The sequence below is a fragment of the Pyrus communis genome, chromosome 7 (assembly GCF_041283825.1).
Source record: "Pyrus communis isolate YQ-2024b chromosome 7, ASM4128382v1, whole genome shotgun sequence".
NCBI classification, from domain to species: Eukaryota; Viridiplantae; Streptophyta; class Magnoliopsida; order Rosales; family Rosaceae; genus Pyrus; species Pyrus communis.
The window spans coordinates 1,997,594-2,018,473 of record NC_142571.1 but is presented as its reverse complement, the minus strand read 5'-3'; the positions used below and the strand labels follow the sequence as shown (position 1 = coordinate 2,018,473).

General features: G+C 36.1%; 2 protein-coding genes across 4 annotated transcripts in view; one reads left to right on the top strand and one right to left on the bottom strand.

The window, feature by feature from the left end:
- The window catches only part of LOC137733979 (PH, RCC1 and FYVE domains-containing protein 1-like), a 36,459-nt gene extending 16,309 nt beyond the window's left edge, over positions 1 to 20,150 (top strand). The window contains exons 7-10 of one of the 3 annotated variants that reach the window (XM_088697478.1): positions 17,788 to 17,934; positions 18,722 to 19,008; positions 19,309 to 19,527; positions 19,827 to 20,150. In XM_088697478.1, coding sequence (XP_088553604.1) covers positions 17,788 to 17,934; positions 18,722 to 19,008; positions 19,309 to 19,527; positions 19,827 to 19,968 — 795 coding nt within the window. In that variant the 3' untranslated portion in view covers positions 19,969 to 20,150. The remainder of the gene's footprint in view (positions 1 to 17,787; positions 17,935 to 18,721; positions 19,009 to 19,308; positions 19,528 to 19,826) is intronic. The other 2 variants (XM_088697476.1, XM_088697479.1) reach the window with 2 other exon arrangements.
- Positions 1,856 to 12,218, bottom strand: LOC137733980 (flowering time control protein FY). Its single transcript, XM_068473205.2, has 18 exons — positions 11,686 to 12,218; positions 11,207 to 11,298; positions 10,631 to 10,699; positions 10,387 to 10,491; positions 8,810 to 8,905; positions 8,318 to 8,400; positions 8,140 to 8,211; positions 7,972 to 8,069; positions 6,782 to 6,841; positions 6,644 to 6,704; positions 6,474 to 6,561; positions 6,287 to 6,350; positions 5,559 to 5,637; positions 4,892 to 4,981; positions 3,924 to 4,012; positions 3,011 to 3,528; positions 2,560 to 2,796; positions 1,856 to 2,459 (listed from the first exon to the last, which is right to left on the bottom strand). The coding sequence occupies exons 1-18, from the start codon at positions 11,936 to 11,938 to the stop codon at positions 2,391 to 2,393; spliced, it is 2,223 nt and encodes a 740-aa protein (XP_068329306.2). The 5' UTR covers positions 11,939 to 12,218; the 3' UTR covers positions 1,856 to 2,390.
- Positions 20,151 to 20,880: the final 730 nt, after the last annotated feature.

Below are 20,880 nucleotides of genomic sequence, written 5' to 3'. Positions count from 1 at the left end.
GGAGGGCTTTGTGCCGAGTTACTGAATCTTCACGTCGCGACAAGAGGACTGCTTCGGCTGTTAGTGAGGCCGCTTCTGCGGGGAGGGAGGAATCTGCTTCTGCTACTACTGTTCACGTCGGCAACCCTCTCGGCTCCCAAAGAGAAGCTGTCATTCATAAAGATGGCGTTGTGTTAGTATAATCTCCTAAGTGATGATCCAGAGGGTGGTTTGCCAAGCAATGTATCTTCATTGTCGATCATGGATTGCGAAAACTTCAAGCCTTCGTTCGAGTAGGGACTGCACAGACTCACCTGTCTCACAAATCTCACCTTGGTTGTCAAGGACTGGTGTCCTTCCCAGAGGATTGGCTGTTGCCTGCTAGTTATCCTTTCTTCAACTTCAGCGACTGCCGAAGCTCGAGATTCTTCCCAAAATACTGAACAATCTCACCTCTCTCGACAGTCTAGAAATATCGGAATGTGACAGATCACTTCAAACCTTTTCTGAAGAGGAGGAACCAAGGATGCTTCAAAATTTTGAAGTTCTGGGATGTCCTCTCACTGGTGGTTTTGTGTAAATTTACAACTCTCTGTGCTCGTCAATGGAAAAGATCCATTCACTTCGATTTCTTAACAGTCGGATATATGTCGTTTAAGTTCTAGCATATAGCATTCTGGTCAATGGGGAACCTTCAGGATATATTCGAGGATTAAGACAAGGCGATCCACTCTCTCCGATTTTGTTTTTAACATGTGCAGAAGGGTTTATCTGTATAAAAAAAAAAAAAAAACTTACGAAGCGATTGGTGGAAGAGATGAAGATTATCTTGGATTGAAGGCGGACTTTCGTGCTTCAAAGAAGAGAGTATTTGACCGTGGTGTGTAGGCGAGGGTTCATGGCTGGGTGCAACAATTCTTATTGCGAGTAAAGAGGTTCTAGTGAAAGCTGTGGCCTCTGCGTTGCCCGATTTTGCAGTGTCAAGCTGTAAACTGCCAGCCAATCTATGCAAGGAAATACAAAGACTTCTATCAAGGTTTTGGTGGAGAGAAAATAAAAACTCAGAAGGTAACAACATAGCAAATGCTTAGCAAGATTTGGATGGCGTGTTCTACAGTGCCCGGAATCTCTCTTGGCGCAGCCACTTAAGGCCAAATATTGCCCGGACCACTCCTTTTTTATGTCCGGAATCTCTATTCTGTTAAGTCGGGTTATAAAAAGCAAATGTTTTGAGTTGCAATGGAGAGCTAGCTAGGAAGGAAGGGAGGGAGGTGTGTGTAGGTGGAGGTGCCAAATAAACATCGACATTTAGCTTGAAAGCATTACAAAGCATTATGGCCGAGGCAGAAGCTGTGCTAGCAGCCAGTAATGTGTTGCTTTTGGTTTACTTAAAACTTTTTCTCTCTTTAGTTTTAGTCCATTTTTAACTCTTTTATTTTATGAGTTAACGAAATTTCGATGTCTACAGACTGAAAAAGGCAGATTGAGTACTAGACTTTCGAGAAGTAGAATGTAGTTTTAAGGTCAAAGTGAAACTATAAGTTTTGAAAGGTATATTCGTAATTAAGCCTCATCAGAATGATTGGAGCAGAGCCTCAAATACATGTAGTTTTGGGCGGCCTAATATTTGATACCCAACGGTTAGCACATTATTCGAAGTCATTGGTGTTTTATTCAATCCAACATTGTGTGATGGAGCCACACACTCAATGACTTCTTATGCTTTTTAGGTTGGAATCTCATAAATATCATTTAATACTAATTTATTCCTCCACTTCTACGGGTGGATAAAAAATATAAAAAAATAAAAAGATCATCAAGACACATACATGGGATAATTTTTTGAGCCTATTTGGTTTTTTCAATATCTTGGTTGTTGATGCAAACGTTTCTGTTCGTATTTAATTAAATCTCAATTTTTTGAAAACAAAAATCTCTACTGATTACAAGAACATGGCCACTGATTTCTTTTTCTGGTCCAAATTTCTCATTCAAGGAAAAATAAATAACAATACAAAAGCCAAAAAGAGCATAACAATTTTAATGAATCTCTTGTTTGCTCCAGCAAAACGATCTCGACGAGTCGATTCTAGGCCGCAGTACATAAACAAAAAAAAAAACAAAAGACGCATATCCATACTCCAGCTTCAAAGGAGCTTCCACTCTGCCGGGATTAACCTGGGATTTTATGGCAGACTAGAGAAGCCACCTGCAGACGCACAACGCTAAGTGCAACATTTCTGTTTGCTCGACCAAAGCTATCTCAATGATTCAATTATATGCTAAAGTAAAAGACTACCAAGCCGAATGACAGGATTTACATGTAAACAAGCTGGCCTGAAGAGAGAGAGGCGGGGGTAGGAGAGAGGAGGTAGGGAGGCTTAAAGAAGCTAAGGCCGAAATAAAATGGTCTACTGAGGTGTTTGCCCGTGTGGAGGTGGCCCTGGTGGAGGTTGGGGCATACCAGATTGACCCCTAGCCTGCAATACGCAAGACCAGGATACATTAGCTTTTACCCAGTTAATGTTGAGATTTATGAAAATTTCTGTACCACCGAGGTATAAACTATTGTCTTCTTACCTGGTAAGGATTATACCCCGGATGCATGGGAATTTGCCCAGGTTGACCCCGATTGAAGGTGCCACCCTGAGGATACATTTGAGGTCCACTGGCATTTGTTGGACCCTGCATGTTTGGCATACCATTTGGAAAACCTCCACTGCTTGTAGGTAGAGATCCCGAGTGCATTGGGTTCATGCCCATAAAATGACCTTGTGGCAATGGGTGACCCATCTGATTCATTGAACCTTGAATTCCCTACAGAACCAAACTATTAATTATCACCATCTATGAGATTTTCCAGGAGTACATAGTCAACAAGGATCGTTCTGAAACCGAATGTAATCTTTCCCCATTTCTTGAAATAAGAATATGTCTAACTTTTATGGCAATATTCCAGGCAGATCCAACTTATAAAAATAAGATGTGAATAATGTAATAAATAATTTTGTGAAAAAAAAAAAAGGCATACCATTGGCATTGAATGTGAGGTAGGAACCGATGAAGGCATAGACAAAGATCCCGGCCCTGAAGATGGCATACCAAGTGGGGGCATTTGGGGTGGCGGTCGATGTAAATGAGGATGTGGCAGCAAGGGTAAATGGGATGGAGGCTGCAGCTGTGGCATATTTGGAGGTGCCATAGGCATAGGGGGCATTTGTTGCGGGTGACCTTGGTGTTGGTGCTGCTGTTGTGGCATCTGTTGAGGATTTTGCTGATATTGTTGCTGCTGATTCACAGCAAGAAGAGAGGGGTGGGGACCAGGTGGGAGAGGAGGAGCACCTAAAGGCATCGAAAGTGCATGAGGTTGTTGTTGCTCCCCCTGATTTGATGCATCAAGAGAGAATGGCATAGCAACTCCAACACCAGGAATAGTTCCTTCATTTCGAGTCAACCCAGGAACAAGTGGTCCAGGAGTTGGTGGTCCTTCGGGTACTGGAAAATTACCAGTCATGCGACCACCAAAAGCAGGGTTTTGCTCACCATAACCTGAGAACATAAAAATGAGATGATGCACTGATCAATTCTGGATACGTTTTACCTTAAACTAAAAATTCATATGCAGGGTGTGGGCGGGTGAATTTTTGTGCATGCGCGCACTTATATGTGCATTTTTCTCTATAATATCACCACCTGTACGTAGCATATAGAGTGTTACGAGCACGACACACCCAAACTTGAAAGGAAGAAAAAAACATCGTAATATGCTGACAACATTAGTTATTTTTTTAAGTAATAATAAAATACCCTCAAAGGGAATTGTTGAATCATGCTTGGTATTGCACAAGTCAAACTTAAAATTCTTAAAATATGACTTCTATTTGATAAGATAACGGCTATATAGTTTCCCATTTTGATTTTGGGGTAGGCATGCAAAGTACTACCTTGATTTTGGCCGGGGTTAAATTTATCCCGACCAGTGTCTCCTGGCCTATTTCTGCACCAAAACTTCGTGGTGTGATCATTGCTACCACTGCAGAAGAACAATACAAGTAAATGAAGCCACTGCCAATCCAAAATAGTAATTCAGATAATTGTGATACTAGCTTGTTGAAAGTACGTCAATATTATTCCATTTCACAAATCCAAAACATCAAGATCCATATGCTTATTGGTCCTTGACCAAATATTAGACACATCTAAACAAAGCCCAATCCCTACAGAATTCAGACTTTGGTAAAGGTCGACAAATACACAACTTATGCTAAACAAATAAGAGCCAATCCATAAGTTAAGCAAAACAACTCAGGGCACAAAGAATGTTCTTATACCAGAAACATGCCTCCTCTGACAAATCACAAGGTTTCAAAATAGGTGGTTCCCATTGATCTAAACATCAAGCAATTTTTGTACGGAATTGCATTACTGTCAAATAGCAAACTCACGTTATGATGTGTTATGCTCCACTTTCATTTAAAAATTCAAAACAGCAACCTCACAGCCAGCAAGGTGATTAAGAACAAACCCAATAAAGTTTCTGCTCTTCAGCAGTTTCCTATATGGTTAGTTCCCTTAAGATTCATTAACACATAAAAAGAGAAAAGAAAAAAAAAATCACCTGAACATCTTAGGATTACCACTAAATCCTAGAACAAAGAGCTATGTCAAAAATTGAATGCTGTAATGAGATAGCTTTTGAGGCATCAGCATTCACCAATAGAAAATCAAAGGTAGGCCACCTTAGAAGATCATTTATAAGTAAAAAACCTTAATTTGTAAAGTGAATTGGTTTTGGGAGCATTCCGGTTTTGGCAATTTTCACAATTCACATCTATAACATAAAGTTTTGAAAGGGGGTAGATCTTAATAATTAAAGAACGGAAAACATGTTAAGAAGACAAGTAACACATACCTGCAGAGAAGATAACCAATAGGATGCCAAGCGAGATCCCACACACTATGATCATGTGCATTAAGAATTTCAACCTGGGGAGTTTCATGCCTGTGCATCAGGATAGTTTAACTTTCAGAAACTTCCAAGTTATAACAAAGATCCATATGAACATAATAATAGTAATTCATACTGAAAACTTGAAGATATCGTCATTTTCTCCAGTCATCTAAAAGGACATGGAATGTAATACGGCTCTGCAATAAAGCAATTTATATTTCACTATTATTAACTCATAAAATATTTTACTAATATTTTCCTTCACTTAATTACTTCCAGCACTTTCTGTGATACTTAAGTTCCAAGAAACAATGATTCTGTCTGCTCTCCCCTCAAGATGGATCAGTTACATATAGGCTTCTTGAAAAACAGATTACAGTTTCCATATATATGACTAATTTGGTTCAAATGGTTGCTCATAATCTTATAGAGTTAAAAGATGGGTTTCGTTACTTTCCAAATCATTCATTTCCTTCTAGAAAATACATACGTGTTGCAACAAAGACAAGTAGATAAAATTAAGAGGTTTAGAAAATAAATACGTGAATCATGATGCATGGATTAAAAGTAAATTATAAATGAAACTGAAAAGATCATAGAAGGTGCTAGAATTCAGCATATAATTTACCCAACAAGCCAATGGTAAATGGATCCATCAGAACTCCCACTGACAAAATATTCTTCATGAAACGGATGCCAAGCCAGAGCTGACAAAATTTCAAAGAATGATAACCATAAACGTTAATTAATATATTAAACACAATAGCTTTGACCCTCCATCGACGAGGCATGAGCATTATAAAGATGCAAGGGAAATGGAGGAAGTTATCCAGACATGTAAGTTGCAACAGACAATAGCTAAATCACTATGAAGCTCATCCATGAGACATTTAATACAAGTCAACAATAATGACAAACGGTAATTATAACAGAATTACAAATAATACACGCAATTCAAAGGGGATGAACAAAATGGGATACTTGGGACCAATAATGCAAAATTTTGAGAAAATGGATTATAAGAGGTTGATGGACAAAATGGAGGTAACCTATAAACGATAACATTGGATGAAACTTCCCAGGTTCAAATTCCTAACATTTGGGCCTGAACATCTCTTCCACTGTTTTCAAATGTTTCTTTCTCTCTATTTTTTGTGAAAACTATTTCTTTATCTTTAATGTCATTGTGTTTCCTAACAAGAAAAAAAAATGTATACAAAGATAAGAATATTAAGATGGATTGATCAGGATAACTAAAAAAGATAACTTGAAACACCAAGATATTCAGGAACCATCGAAACACTTATAAATGAAAAGATAAAACGCTAAGGTGATATGAGAAGAAACTTCACTGACCAGTCACGTCCCTTCGATGCCCGCGGAAGGATGCAAGTTCCTTCATGGCCCTTATGTCATAAACCTGAGAGCATGGAGTGCAGCAATATCATCAGCCATAAAAGGAAATTATAAATTTTCAAAGAACAAAAAGATCCATTATCAATTTATGTGACAGTGCAGAAGAAAAATAAAATTGGCCACCAACCTTGATGATTTGATCCTTCGAAGCAGTTAGAACCCAGTTACCATTTTGGTTCCATTTAACGGAGAGCACCATATTTTTATGGCCATGACTGCAAAGACATGCATAACATTTTAAAAGAAATTTAAATAATAAATAATTCACAGGTTTAACTGCAATATTTCTCTACTTACAATGAACAGAGTTCTCGTCCTGACTTAGCATCCCAAAGTTTAACAAGATTGTCTTTCCCACCTACAGTATAACCCAACCATATTTAAGTAATCAAACACTGACTTACAAAAAGGTCGGAAGAGAATTTTTGCAAATACCTGAAACTAGCAGAGATTTAGTAGGGTGCCAGTCAACACTCTTCACATCCCAACCATGGCCTGCCTGAGTTCAAACCACATAGAGAAATTCTAAGGTTACTCCATGCACTTCTTAAGCACGCAAATCCCAAGACGTCAACAACTTTATGAAGAAGCAAACTTAATGCAGTTATGAATCTAAGATAATCTGTTCTCAGATTTTCTGCTTTGAACCCAATAAAGTATTCTAATAATAAATCAACAATGTATCCCGGGTACTGAGAACGCGACATGCTTTATGCATTTAGATGAAACTAATCAAAGCAGTCCTAAACTTACGGACTGGGGATCGCTTCTTAAACAAGATTTTGTGTCATTCGAAGTTAAATTTTAGTCAAAACCCCTTATGTCTAGCTAACCCAACTTTACACCCTAGTAATACTTCCTGATGTTTAAGAGGGAGGGAGGGAAACAGCCATATTGGCCGTTCAAACAGCTAGGGATCCTGCAATGCAAGATCCCACTTAGAAGCTTTATTACTCAAAACACATACTGAAATAGGTAAGCATGCTCTCCATTCACAAACATTTGAGGAATGCACTCTTCATTTCACGAACTTGTGATTTTCAACCAGCCATACTATATGTTTAACTTGGTTGATATGATGTATCTCAACTCAAGTCATACTAACCCAAATTATTTAAACATATAGCAACTCCCACTTATCAACAAAACAAAATGTAAATAAACAGACAGGTCCTAGCAAACGTCAGTTTACTGGGTGTCAAAATACGTAATCCAGAAAACAAGAAATCGCCAGAAACAATCTAACAATTCGATGTAGAGTATATTTCTATCACAACATTCCAATCCACTGTCAAAACCAGAAAATTTCTGGCAGACAACCAGGGCTACCAATTATGATAAAGCTGTAGGTTGAAAAGGACATCTAGATCCTAAGGTTTTCCTTTACTAATCAGAATGGGAAATGTATATAAAATAATAAATAAAGATAGAAAATATTAAATTAAGAAGAATTCACATAAAAAATGGATGTCTATGTATTTAGAGCTTTGGATGAAGGGTTTGCATGTCTTTTATTGTGCAGATAACAACATATCAATGACCTCATACAGAAGTACTTGGATTGAACTAGCAAACCATGATCAACAAGCTCAGTCTATATCCATTGTGTAGTCAAAGCACTTTACCAGTCAATGTGCGCTCTTCTTGGCACCGTGCAAAGTCCCAAACTTTAACAGTATTATCATCAGAGCAGGAACAGAACTTCAAGTCAGTCTTGCAGAAGCTGTTAAACCAGCCCAGTTAACACATGTCTCAAGCAGAATGAATAATATTACACATACGTGAGAATTTACCTTAAGTCACGAACAGATTCTTTATGAGCAGATTTATTGGCCTTTACATTATTCATGTTGTTCTGCCAGTACCTAAAGAGTACAGCCATATTCATGAACACATTAAACTATCAAATTAAACTATCATAATTTTCATTTAATGGAACTTATTAAAAATTAAAATCTAATCTGTAATTACTTTATTGCACCGCCATCATCACCAGATACCATCCAATTGTCATTATGACTCCATACCATAGACCTGATTGCTTGATCATGAGCCTAAAGATCGAAGAAAAAAAATCAGCTCTCATTCTGACATCCATTGGACAGCAATTAAAAGAAATTGACATCTAATATTTTCTTATTTCTTTTTCTTTTTCTAGAAGAAATGATAGAATTGTACTAAAACAATAGAAGGAATTACAACAAGTGGATAAGAAATCCACCAACTAGCAAAACTAGTTATGACCTCTCAAGTAGGACTACTTTAAAAGCAACTAAAGCTGAACCAAATTTTTTTTACGGCTGCTAACACATTCATCATTATATAAGAAAGAGAATAATCCCTGAACTCATTCGAACTGATGCCCAGAGGGCTGCCCAGTATCTTACTTTACCCCATAGTTCCTCTATACTCCCACTTCCTTATAATCCTCAATAATTCATCTATTAACCTCAAGAATTTAACCTGAAGAATCATTTCAAAATTAAATGACTGTCCATTCCAAAGAGTGAATTCCCCACTTTGAGAGCCAGTAATAAGACGCCTTCCTGTAGGAGTCCACTGGGGAAAAAAAAAAAAAAAGACAGGACGAGGTTAGCAAAAATTAGAATGAAAGCTCAACAAAAAACCAATAAAATGACGTAAAAAAAATTCTATTATCCACCAACCAAGTTGAATATTATAAACCCGTTATCTTCGAAATATGAGAACACTAACGGTTTTTTTTTTTCTTTCTGGTTCATGGCCCCAAAAGGAAGACAGTCTAGTTCTTTTACATAGGAAAAATAACTGGATGAACCACCACCCATTTTAAAGTCTTTACCCACTAATTTTTATTTTCCTTGCATTGTAACGGTAGATAATAATGTGATGGATAGACTTGAAGCTTAGAGAATTAGCAACAGCAAGTAATGTTACTATGTTACTTTTTTCTACACAGCCAAGACAGTAGCATGCAATCCAACATGCAAATATTCAGAAATTAGTATCAAGCATTTCAAATCAAGTGGGGTCTGTTGGAAAATTAATCCCCATCATTGTAGCAGGCAAACCCGATGGAAGAAATAAAATGGAACCGAGATGACAAATGAGTAAAATGCAGCAAGAAAGAGCACCAAGATTTTTGTGGTCGGCAAAAACCGCCTACGTCCATGGAGAGTGTTTCCATCTTCACTATAACCAGAGGGAAAATACAACCATAAAAGTAAAACAGTTCAAACCGTAAAAGTAAAACCGCTCAAGAGTTTAACACCAAAGCCCGTATCCAATAGGATACACCCCTTGTACACCCTCTGTAAAACCCGTGTAGATCACTTTCACCCTAGAGAAATACCCTCTCTAGTAACCCAAGAGTAAACCCACTCTTGTAACACACCCCAGAGTAAATCCATTTTTGTACCCCATGCACTCAAATAATTCCCATCTGAACCATACTTCAAATGACCAAGGCCTCCACTTTTATATAGGCCTTAAGAGAAGCCTCTAGAAATCGCTAGCCACTTCCTTGCACCAATGAACCCACTTGCTTTAGATACATGAAATTTAACCTAGTTGTTCCACTAATGGAACTCTCTAGAGCCACCCATAATTATCCGCCAATACACCAATGCATCAGTCAAATAACCACTGTATTAATTACAGTACAATGCCAAGAACCAATCACGGTACCACATGCATTTACCACATCTAAATTCAAGGGAATTTCAAAAGTCATGCACCGCCACTAAGGAGGGGCGTCATTCCCAACAGGGTCTACATGTCATTGATGTCAGATGTCAATCAAACAACAATACCGCAGAAGTGATAGTTGAATAATAAGATTATTCATTATTCAAAAGTGGTTTGACAAATCCCAGCTAGTAGTCACACCTCCATCCACAATGGGGACTCCCAAGTTCAAATCTCCCTCCAAACAATATAACTCCAAACTCAAGTAGAAAACATCAACACGCTCAATGAAGGATGGAACAGGAAAACAAGACAAATACAGAAAGAGAATTTAGATTTTCTTTTGACCAAATCTGAATCATAGTGAAACTTACCAAAACACGATTAATAGAACAACGATTCTTGTTTAAAGATGTGTGCACAAACTTTGCAGCAAAGCTAGTGGATGGATTATCTGTGTAGGCAACTGGTGGCAACATCTGCACCGAAAACACAATATTCAAGTAATACGAACATATAAACCAAGTTCAGACAAAAATTGGACTACCATCACGCTTCCAATTAAGAATTTCTTAAACACAGAGAAAAAATGAAATAGAAATAACAAGGACTACTGACATCAATTGCTGCTGCAGGTGTGGGTTGCAATACCGTTCTATCCCTTGCATCACGTTGCCACATTCGAATCTGAACACAGTGACAAATGATTTTAAGATACTTGATCGCTAATATAATTTGCAAGTTGAAGAGACAATGACAACCAGAATCCTTAAAGGCTCTCGACACCTAAAAATGAAACAGATATATCCAAAGGACAGAACGTAGTGATATTTTGTGAGTTTAACATCTGTGTAGGAGTTTATTAATTTTAGTGTGGTGTTTGATATTCTGATATGCACTTCGTAGGGATTCTGGTTGGGTCGTTGCAGGGAGATCTGTTGGACCATTTTCTTGCCCGGAACAGATGTTAAAACCATGGTCATTTTAAAACCTTCCTTAGCAGAGATACCACCATATCGCAGGACATAACTTTTAAGATAAATGGTTTGTATAACATAGAAAAATTAACATATAAATGCACACCCAAATTACATGTACCGGTCAAATTAAAGGATGACTTCTTGCTGAAATGATAACTGTAGAAAAGTCAATGAGAGATGAACAAAAGATAATGCAAAAAAATGAAAACTTTACCTGCATATATCGCACGACAGTGCTAGTATAATCAACTGCCCTCCTGTGTGTAAGCTTTCTCATCCTTTTTCCAGGAAAACTGTCACCATGAGCTGCAACAAACAAACCATTTTCTCACTAATTTTAAACAAATGGAAATTTGATTAAATTCTGCACTAAACCTCTAACAAAATTAAACCACTACTTTCAAATATTGTTGACGCCTTCGGCCTCACTGGGGCACCCTTGTAAATTGCAAACCCAAAGAACTTCGGGATCCAAAACCATTTCTAGGGGTTTAATTTACAGATTATTTATTCAAAGCATGTAGCTTTAAAACCGTAAATCCAAAGATGAAAAAGTAAAATGCAACCAAATTCTTGTTTAGGTGCTTCCATACCCTTCAAATTCTTTTATTTTCTTCTCCATTAATCTCCAACCGGAAACCAAAAAGAACCACAACAAAATAGCAAAAGACAAAGGCACAATTTGGTACCAACCATCATAAGGAGGAAGAGGAGGAGCCAGCCCAGGTTGGTTGTGATACTCTGGAGGCATATTAGTTGAAGAGGCCGACGGCTGACGCATCATTGGGGCCGGCGGCGGCGGGCCCCTATGAAATTCTCCACCTTGCTGCGGATGTTGCTGCTGATATTGCTGGTGTTGTTGGGGATGCTGCTGCTGCTGATGTTGTGGGTGCTGCTGCTGAAGCTGCTGTTGGTGGTGTTGCTGTTGTGGATCAGGGTACATCATTGTCGCCCCAATTCAAAGAACTAACCCTCTGCAGAGGAAAGTACGAATCCGAGAGAGAGAGAGAGATCAAATTTGAAGGAAGAAAGTGAGAAATTTGAGCATTCCGAATACGAAAGCGAGAGCTTGTTGTGCTCTTCAGGCGGGGTTAGGGCAGTGAGGGGTTTTCAGTTAGGTCTCTCTGTTCAAGCGGGTTCATGGAGTCAAATTGGGCTGAGTTTTGCCTTCACAAACATCCAGAGCCGTTTGGTTCCATCCAACGGTGGAAATTACTGTTCGACGCGGAAAATGAACATACGGGTGGATGTACGTCGCGGGAACTAGTACCAGAGATTTTTCAATGTTAGAGTAATAACTAACAGTAAGTCATATGTTATTATTATATAAGTAGAGAAAAGTTTCTGTTGTAAGTGTCTATTAACTTGTATAATGACGTATGGTGTACGTGCTCACGTTTTAGGTACACTAAAACATTTATCTACTAATAAAGATCGCTAGTAGACGAGTTTCGAATGATGAAGAATCGAACCTACTTAACTTTTAATCAAATGATAGCGTAATTTAGTGGGAAGGCTCAACTTTGAGTTCTCTACTTCTTTTTGCCTTGAATGCTAAGGACTTCAATTTTTTTTTTGTAAGTAGAAAACCAACTCACAAAATGAAAATGATTCAAAGAGAGGATTTTGTATTGAAATACTTAATAGCTATTATCCAAGGGGAGGAATTTGTAATCAAATACTTCGTAGCTTTTATAAGAGAAAATTATAAATGGAAAGCTACGTAAAAGGAGAGAGCAAATAAAATCAAGAGCTTCGCCAAAGAAGACTTGCTTTGTTTTTTTAGGGATCTTGGAGAAGGTATGGTACTTCTTCACCAAAACTATTTGATATGAGAGAGATTTGGAGAAGGAATGATACTTCTCTTTGAAATGCTTTGAAAAAAAGCTTGCTTTCTTTGTAGAGGTTTGCTCTTTGAGAGACTTTGTGGGCTCATTTGGGGAGCTAAAATAGGATTGAGCCTTAGGGATATGATTTGATTAGTAGAGACATATAAGACGCGACTTACAACCCATATACAAGGTTAAGTTAGATAACTCACTCTATTGTAGATTTATAACTCATCATGTTTAGTCTTGTTCATTTCACATTTAGACACAACAAACAACGGACTAGACTCAAATCCATTTTAATTGGTTACAACATATTCTAACCAATCCACCAAACAAGCCTTGAGAGTATTTATTCGTAAAGAGGCTGGGCTTTCTGCTTTGCCCATACTCTTTGTTATACAATGCTCCATGATGCCCTAGGTCTTCACCTATCTTTATCTTTATTTTGTGTCCAAAATGATAAAGCTCTTACATTCACATGATTTTTACTGCAAAATGATCATAACAAATTAATATGGGCTATCTCACAACAAGACAAAGTGGCTTTGCAAAATCCATGTGGACCATATATATTACAATAAGCTAAAAGCTTAAGGCCCGATGCCTTCCTTGATTACATGAGCAAGTCCAGCAACAACAACTCTAAAATTGGAAGACAAATGCTTCCACCACAGCAGATGTGCCGTCATTGCAGATCCACCACCACCATCAAGAGAAAGAATTTACAAATAATTTTTGTTCATTGTCAATAATTTTGGTTATTTTGAAATATTCGTTAGATTAAGAGTATTTTTATCAAATCAACATCTTTTTTGAACTGGTAGTTGATTCAATTTAACGACGATTTTTCACATAAGGATCAAAATGGTTGAAGAGGGATAATTTCAGAACGAAAGTAAAGAATTATGACAACTTTAAAGACCATTTTAGCTAAAAAGCTTTTGTAAAATGCATAAATCATCTCTTTGTATCAGATATCCAAATAATTGGAGATGGTTAACTTCTTGTGTCTTGCTTTGCTAGTAGACGGCTGGACTTATATTTTCTTACATGTAGATAAATTGTTAAGATTACAATTCATTTCAGCTGGATTTGTTGATGAAAGATCTTCATGATCTCTTCACCCAAAAAAAAAACAAAAAAAAAAGATCTTCATTAACACAAAACATTGGAATTCATTTATGAGGACTGGTGACAGCTTGAGTCCACCATGCCCCACCTCAACAATAAAAGTGAATAAAGTGATAGAACGAGAAATGTTAATGGATTTTTTTTTCGAAAGTGAGATTTTTTACAAATTTTTTGTCATTTTACATATTTTGCATAATGTTTTACAAAATTGTAGAAAAATAACGTTAAATTGTAAGATCATCTCCAATGATTGGGTTAAAAGCTAAATTTTTTAGCCCGGAAAATTCAGCTTTTAGCCTATAAACAAATTTTCTGCTCTAACCGTTCTAGCCTAAAATTTTAGCCCGGGATTATTAAATAATGAACTTAGGCTATTTTTTTTTTGTTAAATTAAATTAAAAAATAAATAAATATGTAGACCATCGTAAATTAATTTTATAAACATTTTAATCTAAAAAAAATTTAAATTCGGATAAATATTGGGCGGAGTCCACTCTGATTTCTAGGCTAAATTTTGGAGGGAATTTGGCAATGGTTTAGCATTTAGCATTTAGCCCAAAATTTCCCCTTGGGTTTGAGTGGATTTGGGAGGTAATTTGGTTTTTAGCCCACCATTGGAATTGGTCTAAGGTGACAAAAAATTTATAAAAAATTCCACTTTAAAATAGTCTTTTTAAGCATTTCTCGTGACACAAGATCGGAGCAAGCACACTAAATTCTTTATCACAATGTTTCTTTTTCATGGATTTAATCAAGGAAGTTTTAACAAAACACTTCCGGTACTGTTCATTTTTAACGAAAAACCACATTTTTACCTTTCCCTTGTACTATTCACTACACTTTTATTTGTCATTTTTCATTAAAACTAAAATATTTTTTGAACTTTTCGTTAGTTTTCCTTTTAATCAACGGCAAGATTAGGATTATTTTTTGAAAAGTTAAAAGTTGTTTCAAACAATTATAGGCTTTTTTAATTACGCTTGATAAGAAATTAAAAAATGCTTATAAATTAGAAATGCGCTTTTCAAAAAGCACTGCCAAGTTTTTTCTTATTAAGAGCAGCTCCAGCGGGAGGAGCCGCTGGAGGGACGGGCTAAGGAACAGTGGGCCATTGCCCGAGGGAGGAAGTCCAGCGGGAGCCAAAGCATTGCTTCTTTCTCAAAAAAGTACTTTTCAACCAAATTAGCAAAATTACTTTCTAGAAAAGCAAACAACAAAGGGTCCAAAATCATAATGGCTGGATATATTGTTAATTCAATATTCATTTTCATAGAATACCATTATTTTTAAAATTATAATCTCCATTTTTTATACAACAATATTTTAATTACATTGATGTAAATGCCTAAACGGGAGATTCAAAATTAAGTACAAAATGGAAGCACATCGGCTGTGGTAACCAAAAATCACATACTTTTGTGTTATGTTCTTGAATTGTTGTTTTGGTTTGGACAAACCACTTTGGTTATCCATTGCATTGATCATAGAGGAAAAAAGTGGGAGTCTTCATGGACTCTTTGTCAATGTCACCTCACAATTTAACGTTAATTCTCATGTTAACATTATAAAATATTGTGTCAAAAACATGATGTGGCAAAAAGTTTATGGAAAGTCACATTTTTAAGAAGGTCTCATTAGACCATATCCAAAGAGAATGTCAAATTATAATAGTCAATTACAATTGATAATTGATGTGGCAATCTGGGTCTTATGTCAAATTTTGCACTTTCAAATCAAATTGTCAAATGTTATATCTTATTAACATAGAGCTTTAAGAGGTTGATTTATTAAAAAAACTGTTAAAACAAAATTTTGATCGGTGAAATGTTAGTGGAATAAGGGACTCCCTTATAAAATGAATTAAAAATACATTTGATGTTGATGTCAAATTTGACTCTTATTCACAAAAATTTCAAATTCAGTCAGCAAATAATACTGATTGAAAAGAATTTTTACGTCAAATATGTACAGTGACATTTCCACTTAGAATTTGACATCTTTTTTAGATATGCTCCTAACATTTTTCTTGAATAAAATATATTTTCATAAAAAATAAAATAAAATAAAAAAGCTTGCTTACACAGATGACTTGCATACGACAATAATTATATAAACCATTAAACAACAGAGCAAGACTAAACAAATAATAATATAACCCAAAGAATAAATGATAACCAATAAATTAACATATCATAGAATTTGCCAGTTTTTGTTTCACAAATTAAAAATTGCTGGAACCATAACAAGAATGACACAAGAGCATAAGATACACGCATACAACAATTATCAAATTCTCATGCTTATTGAAAAGAAAATTAAAAATTTTGGGAAGTATCGAATTGCCTCATTGTTAAGGTCTTTCTTTTAAGAATAATGCTTAACTATTCAAGTATGAGAAGAAACTTTCGAATCACAGAATTTCGTGCTTATGATTAAAACTGTTCATACGATAAATCATTTGTAAAGATCAACTCTGTAAAAAATGAATTAAAAGTCAATCTATTGTTAGCAAATATGTAGTTTGTAATGTTTTTACCAATTCATTCATTTATTTTATACGGTTAGATGACTACCTTAGTTTTAATTGGTTTTTTGTAGAGGTAATCTTTGTAAAACGGTTTGTAATATGAACAGTTCTGATCATTAACATAAAGTTATATGAATCAGTAATGTAAAGTTTTAAGCATGAACTCCTAAAGTTAATCATTGTTTTTTTTTTTTTTAAATTCATTGCACTTTCTCAGTTTAATATAAATTAGTATATAATATCGTTTTTAATAAAATATTGTGATTCTGAGTAAGTGAAGAAAATGAAACTACAATAAAAAGTCAAAATTTGCCGGCGTCTTTAGACTTTAGGGTTCATACTTTGTGAAAGTTAATCGCGTCTTTTAATCAAATCAAGATGGTGGGCCGCAATGTCAGCAATCAGCGATCACTCCTCATTTCCCCCCATCTTCTTCTACCTACCTACCTACCTACCTATATTTCTCCTAATCACCACCGGTCACTCCTCATTTTCCACCACCGCAATCCGACGGTCATCTTCTTTTTCCCGATCAACCCATTTATTCTCCCATTTTTCCACCACCGCAATCCACCGGTCACTCCTCATGTGTTATGGCTGTCGCCTTCCATTTAATTTTAAAAGAAAAAGACACAGTTGTGATAATTGTGGACTTGCGTTATGGCATTCATGCAGCAGCAAATGTCTCAAGGCTTCGACGGCACCAAACCCAAACAAACCTTATCGTGTCTGCGACAACTGTTTTGCAAAACTTCGCAAGGCCACTGAAACCAACTCTTCATCTGGGTCTGCTAGTAGTAGAAGAGCAAGTATGAATCAGGGATTCAAAGAACTGATTGAAAACAATTTTAAAGAAATGGAAAGTGAATCTTCCAAAAGCAACAAGAAAATGGATTTCAGCAGCAATCGTGTTGTTTCCATTGCAAATGGAGTTTCTGAGAGTCGAGCACCCAATGGGACTAAATCTTTCAACCCAGTGTTCCGATCATCCAAAAAGTTTTTCTCAGCTCTTTCGGGGTTTACTCTTCCAAAAGTTGCTTGTCTCAGTCGGAGGGAAGAAGTTCTAAAATTAAAAGCTCAGGTATGTTGCTTGTCTTTTTATAATAATTTGTGTGTCGTTACTTTGTATATAATAATTTTAGGGCGAATGAGATATTCTCTTATGTTTTCTTCCAGTTATCTCCTTCATTCTACTTTACCATGGTGATTACCTTTTTATTCTGTTTTTTTCTTGCATTCACTGTGCAAAATTACATGGATGAGGTTCTGACTTCGTTCTTTCAACTAATCGATCTTATGGTGTAGGTTGAAGATCTTACTCGTAAAGCTCAACTTCGAGAAATTGAGATGGAAAAAACTGCCCAACAGTTGAAGGAGGCTCTGAAAGTAGCAGGGGAAGAAACTGTGAAGTGCAAAGCAGCAAAGGAAGTAATTAAGTCGCTCACAGCCCAAGTAGGTTTCATTCTCATGTTTATAGTGAGCATGCATTCTGCATTTAAACAGTTAGGTGTTTGCAAGCACATGCACATGCACATGCACTAATTTATCTGAATATTAAGATCATCTCCAAAAGAGATGTCAAATTTTGAATCTAAAATTTAAATTTGATAGTTTATGTGGCATTTTGACATATTTTCATGTTTTGCTCTCCATCAGATATATCAAATTAAACCATTATTTTATTACATTATTTTATTTTCTTAATTTTTGTCTTATACTTTAAATTTTACATATACATAATTCATAATAAAAGTCATATTAATTAATACTAATACAACAAATCCAACAAAATGCAACCCCTTAATTGAAAGTAGAAGAAATAAAAATCCAACTCAATAATCATCACCTCTAAGACTTTTCATTTTAAGTTGGGAATAACGAATCACTGTATTTTACAAAGCAGAAGATGAGTTTGAAAAAATTTGGGGCATGTTCACAAAATAACAAAGGATACCTGTTGAGGAACGAATCACTGTATTTTACAAAGCAGCAACGTTGATTAAATTGAAACAAATTTGCTGATTAAAAAAAGAAGAAATAGGTAGTGTTTTAAACAAACTCTACCGTTCAACAATCAATCGCTTAAATTGAAACAAATTTGCTGATTAAGGGTGATGTGCCTAATATGGAAATATAAATGTAGGATCGGTAATGGAAGTTAGAATTATTATGTCGGTTGCAAGTCTTCTATTGAATGCAATCTGAATTAATACCTTGTTTCATTTATCTTTAATATTAGAAAGCCAAAAGGAGGGTTTGGTATCTCAAGGCTTCACCAAAAAAAAAAGGGAAAATTTCTTTACCAATTGGAACAGCAATTGTATCGAGCACTGAGAAAATTTCTGACGTGCCACGGGCCACTTCTAATCACACTGAAGTGGCACATTCAGAAGCAACAGCTAGGCATAAAAACAGAGGAGCAAAAACTGTAACAGCTGAATGGATTGAGCAAGATGAGCCTGGTGTATATATTACCCTAGTTTCCTTGCCTGGAGGTGTCAATGATCTCAAGCGTGTTCGCTTCAGGTATGCCCCTTTTTCCCGATTACTTCATGCAACCCAAATTTGAACAGAACGTTCTCAGGTATCGAAAATAAATGTGTTTGTGTTTTCCAGTGTGGATTGAATGTTGATATGTATTTCAATCACATGTCAGTGTTAATCCATCGTTTATTTTCCTCTTCCTAATAGTAACGTTACTTCAAGGGATCGTATATGTTATGTCCTTTGCTTACAAGGCATGTGTGTTCCAAACTATATTTTTAGTACACTGTCAATCATATTTAATTGACGATGACTAACTTTCAAGTGCCTCAATTCTGTCAGTCGAAGGCGGTTCAACGAGAAACAAGCAGAGCAGTGGTGGGCGGCAAATAGGGGTAGAGTATATCAGCAGTACAATGTTCCGGTGGTTAAAAAATCCGGAGGAGCAAAAGCTGAAACAGCACAAGGGGATGAATGGGTTGAGCAAGATGAGCCTGGTGTATATATTACCCTAGCTTCCTTGCCTGGAGGTGTCAAAGATCTCAAGCATGTTCGCTTCAGGTATGCCCTTTTTTCCCGTTTACTTCATGCAACCCAAATTTGAACAGAACGTTCTCAGGTATCGAAAATAAATGTGTTTGTGTTTTCCAGTGTGGATTGAATGTTGATGTGTATTTCAATCACACGTCAATGTTAATCCTTAGTTTATTTTCCTCTTCCTAATAGTAACGTTACTTCAAGGGATCTATATGTTATGTCCTTTGCTTACAAGGCATGTGTGTTCCAAACTATATTTTTAGTACACTGTCAATCATATTTAATTGACGATGACTAACTTTCAAGTGCCTAAATTCTGTCAGTCGAAAGCGGTTCAGCGAGAAACAAGCAGAGCACTGGTGGGCGGCAAATAGGGGTAGAGTATATCAGCAGTACCATGTTCGGGCGGTTCAAAAATCCCAGTATTCCGACGAGGAGAGAAGGGTTAGCTCATTGAGCTGCTAATATCAGTCATATGTTATTATTACATAAGTGGAGAAAAGTTTCTTTTTTAAGTGTCCATTAACTTGCATAATAATGTATGGTGTAGGTGCTCGTATTCCAAGCACGCTAAAGGATCGAACCTACTTAACTCTTAATCAAATGATAGCCTACTTGAGTGGGGAGGCTTAACTTTTAGTTCTTTACTTCTTTTTGCCTTGAATGCTAAGGACTTTAATTTTTTTTTTTTTGTAAGAGCATCTCTAAAGGAGATGCCAAAACAGCCACTTAGGCATATAACAATAAAAAATGATAGCAAACTCTCTCCAACCGAGTCTTCAATTTCTTACGTGGCGCTGAGTCAATTGAAGGCAAAGCCTTTTGCTGTCAAATTTGATAGCAGATGTAAAATTTATTAAATAGTTTTTTAATAGATTAATATAATATATGATAAATGTTGTTGTGTTTTTCAAGTTTTTGATTAGTTGTGTCAATCATTGAACCCCACAAAAGATTAAAAAATTTGATAAATAACGTTATTATTTGACATATCGGATGGAGCAAAATATTATATAAAATGTTAAATTGCCACATAAGTTATTAAATATCATTTTGATGTTTAAAATTTGACACATCATTTGAAAATGCTCTAAGTAAAAAACTAACTCACAAAATGAAAATGATTCAAAGAGATGAATTTGTATTGAAATACTAAATAGCTATTACACGAGGGAAGGAATTTGCAATGAAATACTTCGTAGCTTTTATAAGTGAAAATTATAAGTGGAAAGCTACGTAAAAAGAGAGCAAATAAAATCAAGAGCTTTGCCAATGAAGACTTGCTTTGTTTTTTAGAGATCTTGGAGAAGGTATGGTACTTCACCAAAACTATTTTATATGAGAGAGATTTGGAGAAGGAATGATACTTCTTCTCTT

Coding starts and splice junctions, on each gene's coding strand:
- LOC137733980 (XM_068473205.2), bottom strand. CDS start 11,938: ATGATGTACCCTGATCCACAACAGCAACACCACCAACAGCAGCTTCAG. Junction 10,492..10,630: donor CACCTGCAGCAGCAATTGAT/GTCAGTAGTCCT, acceptor TTTTCGGTGCAG/ATGTTGCCACCAGTTGCCTA. Junction 8,070..8,139: donor GAATCTGTTCGTGACTTAAG/GTAAATTCTCAC, acceptor CTGGTTTAACAG/CTTCTGCAAGACTGACTTGA.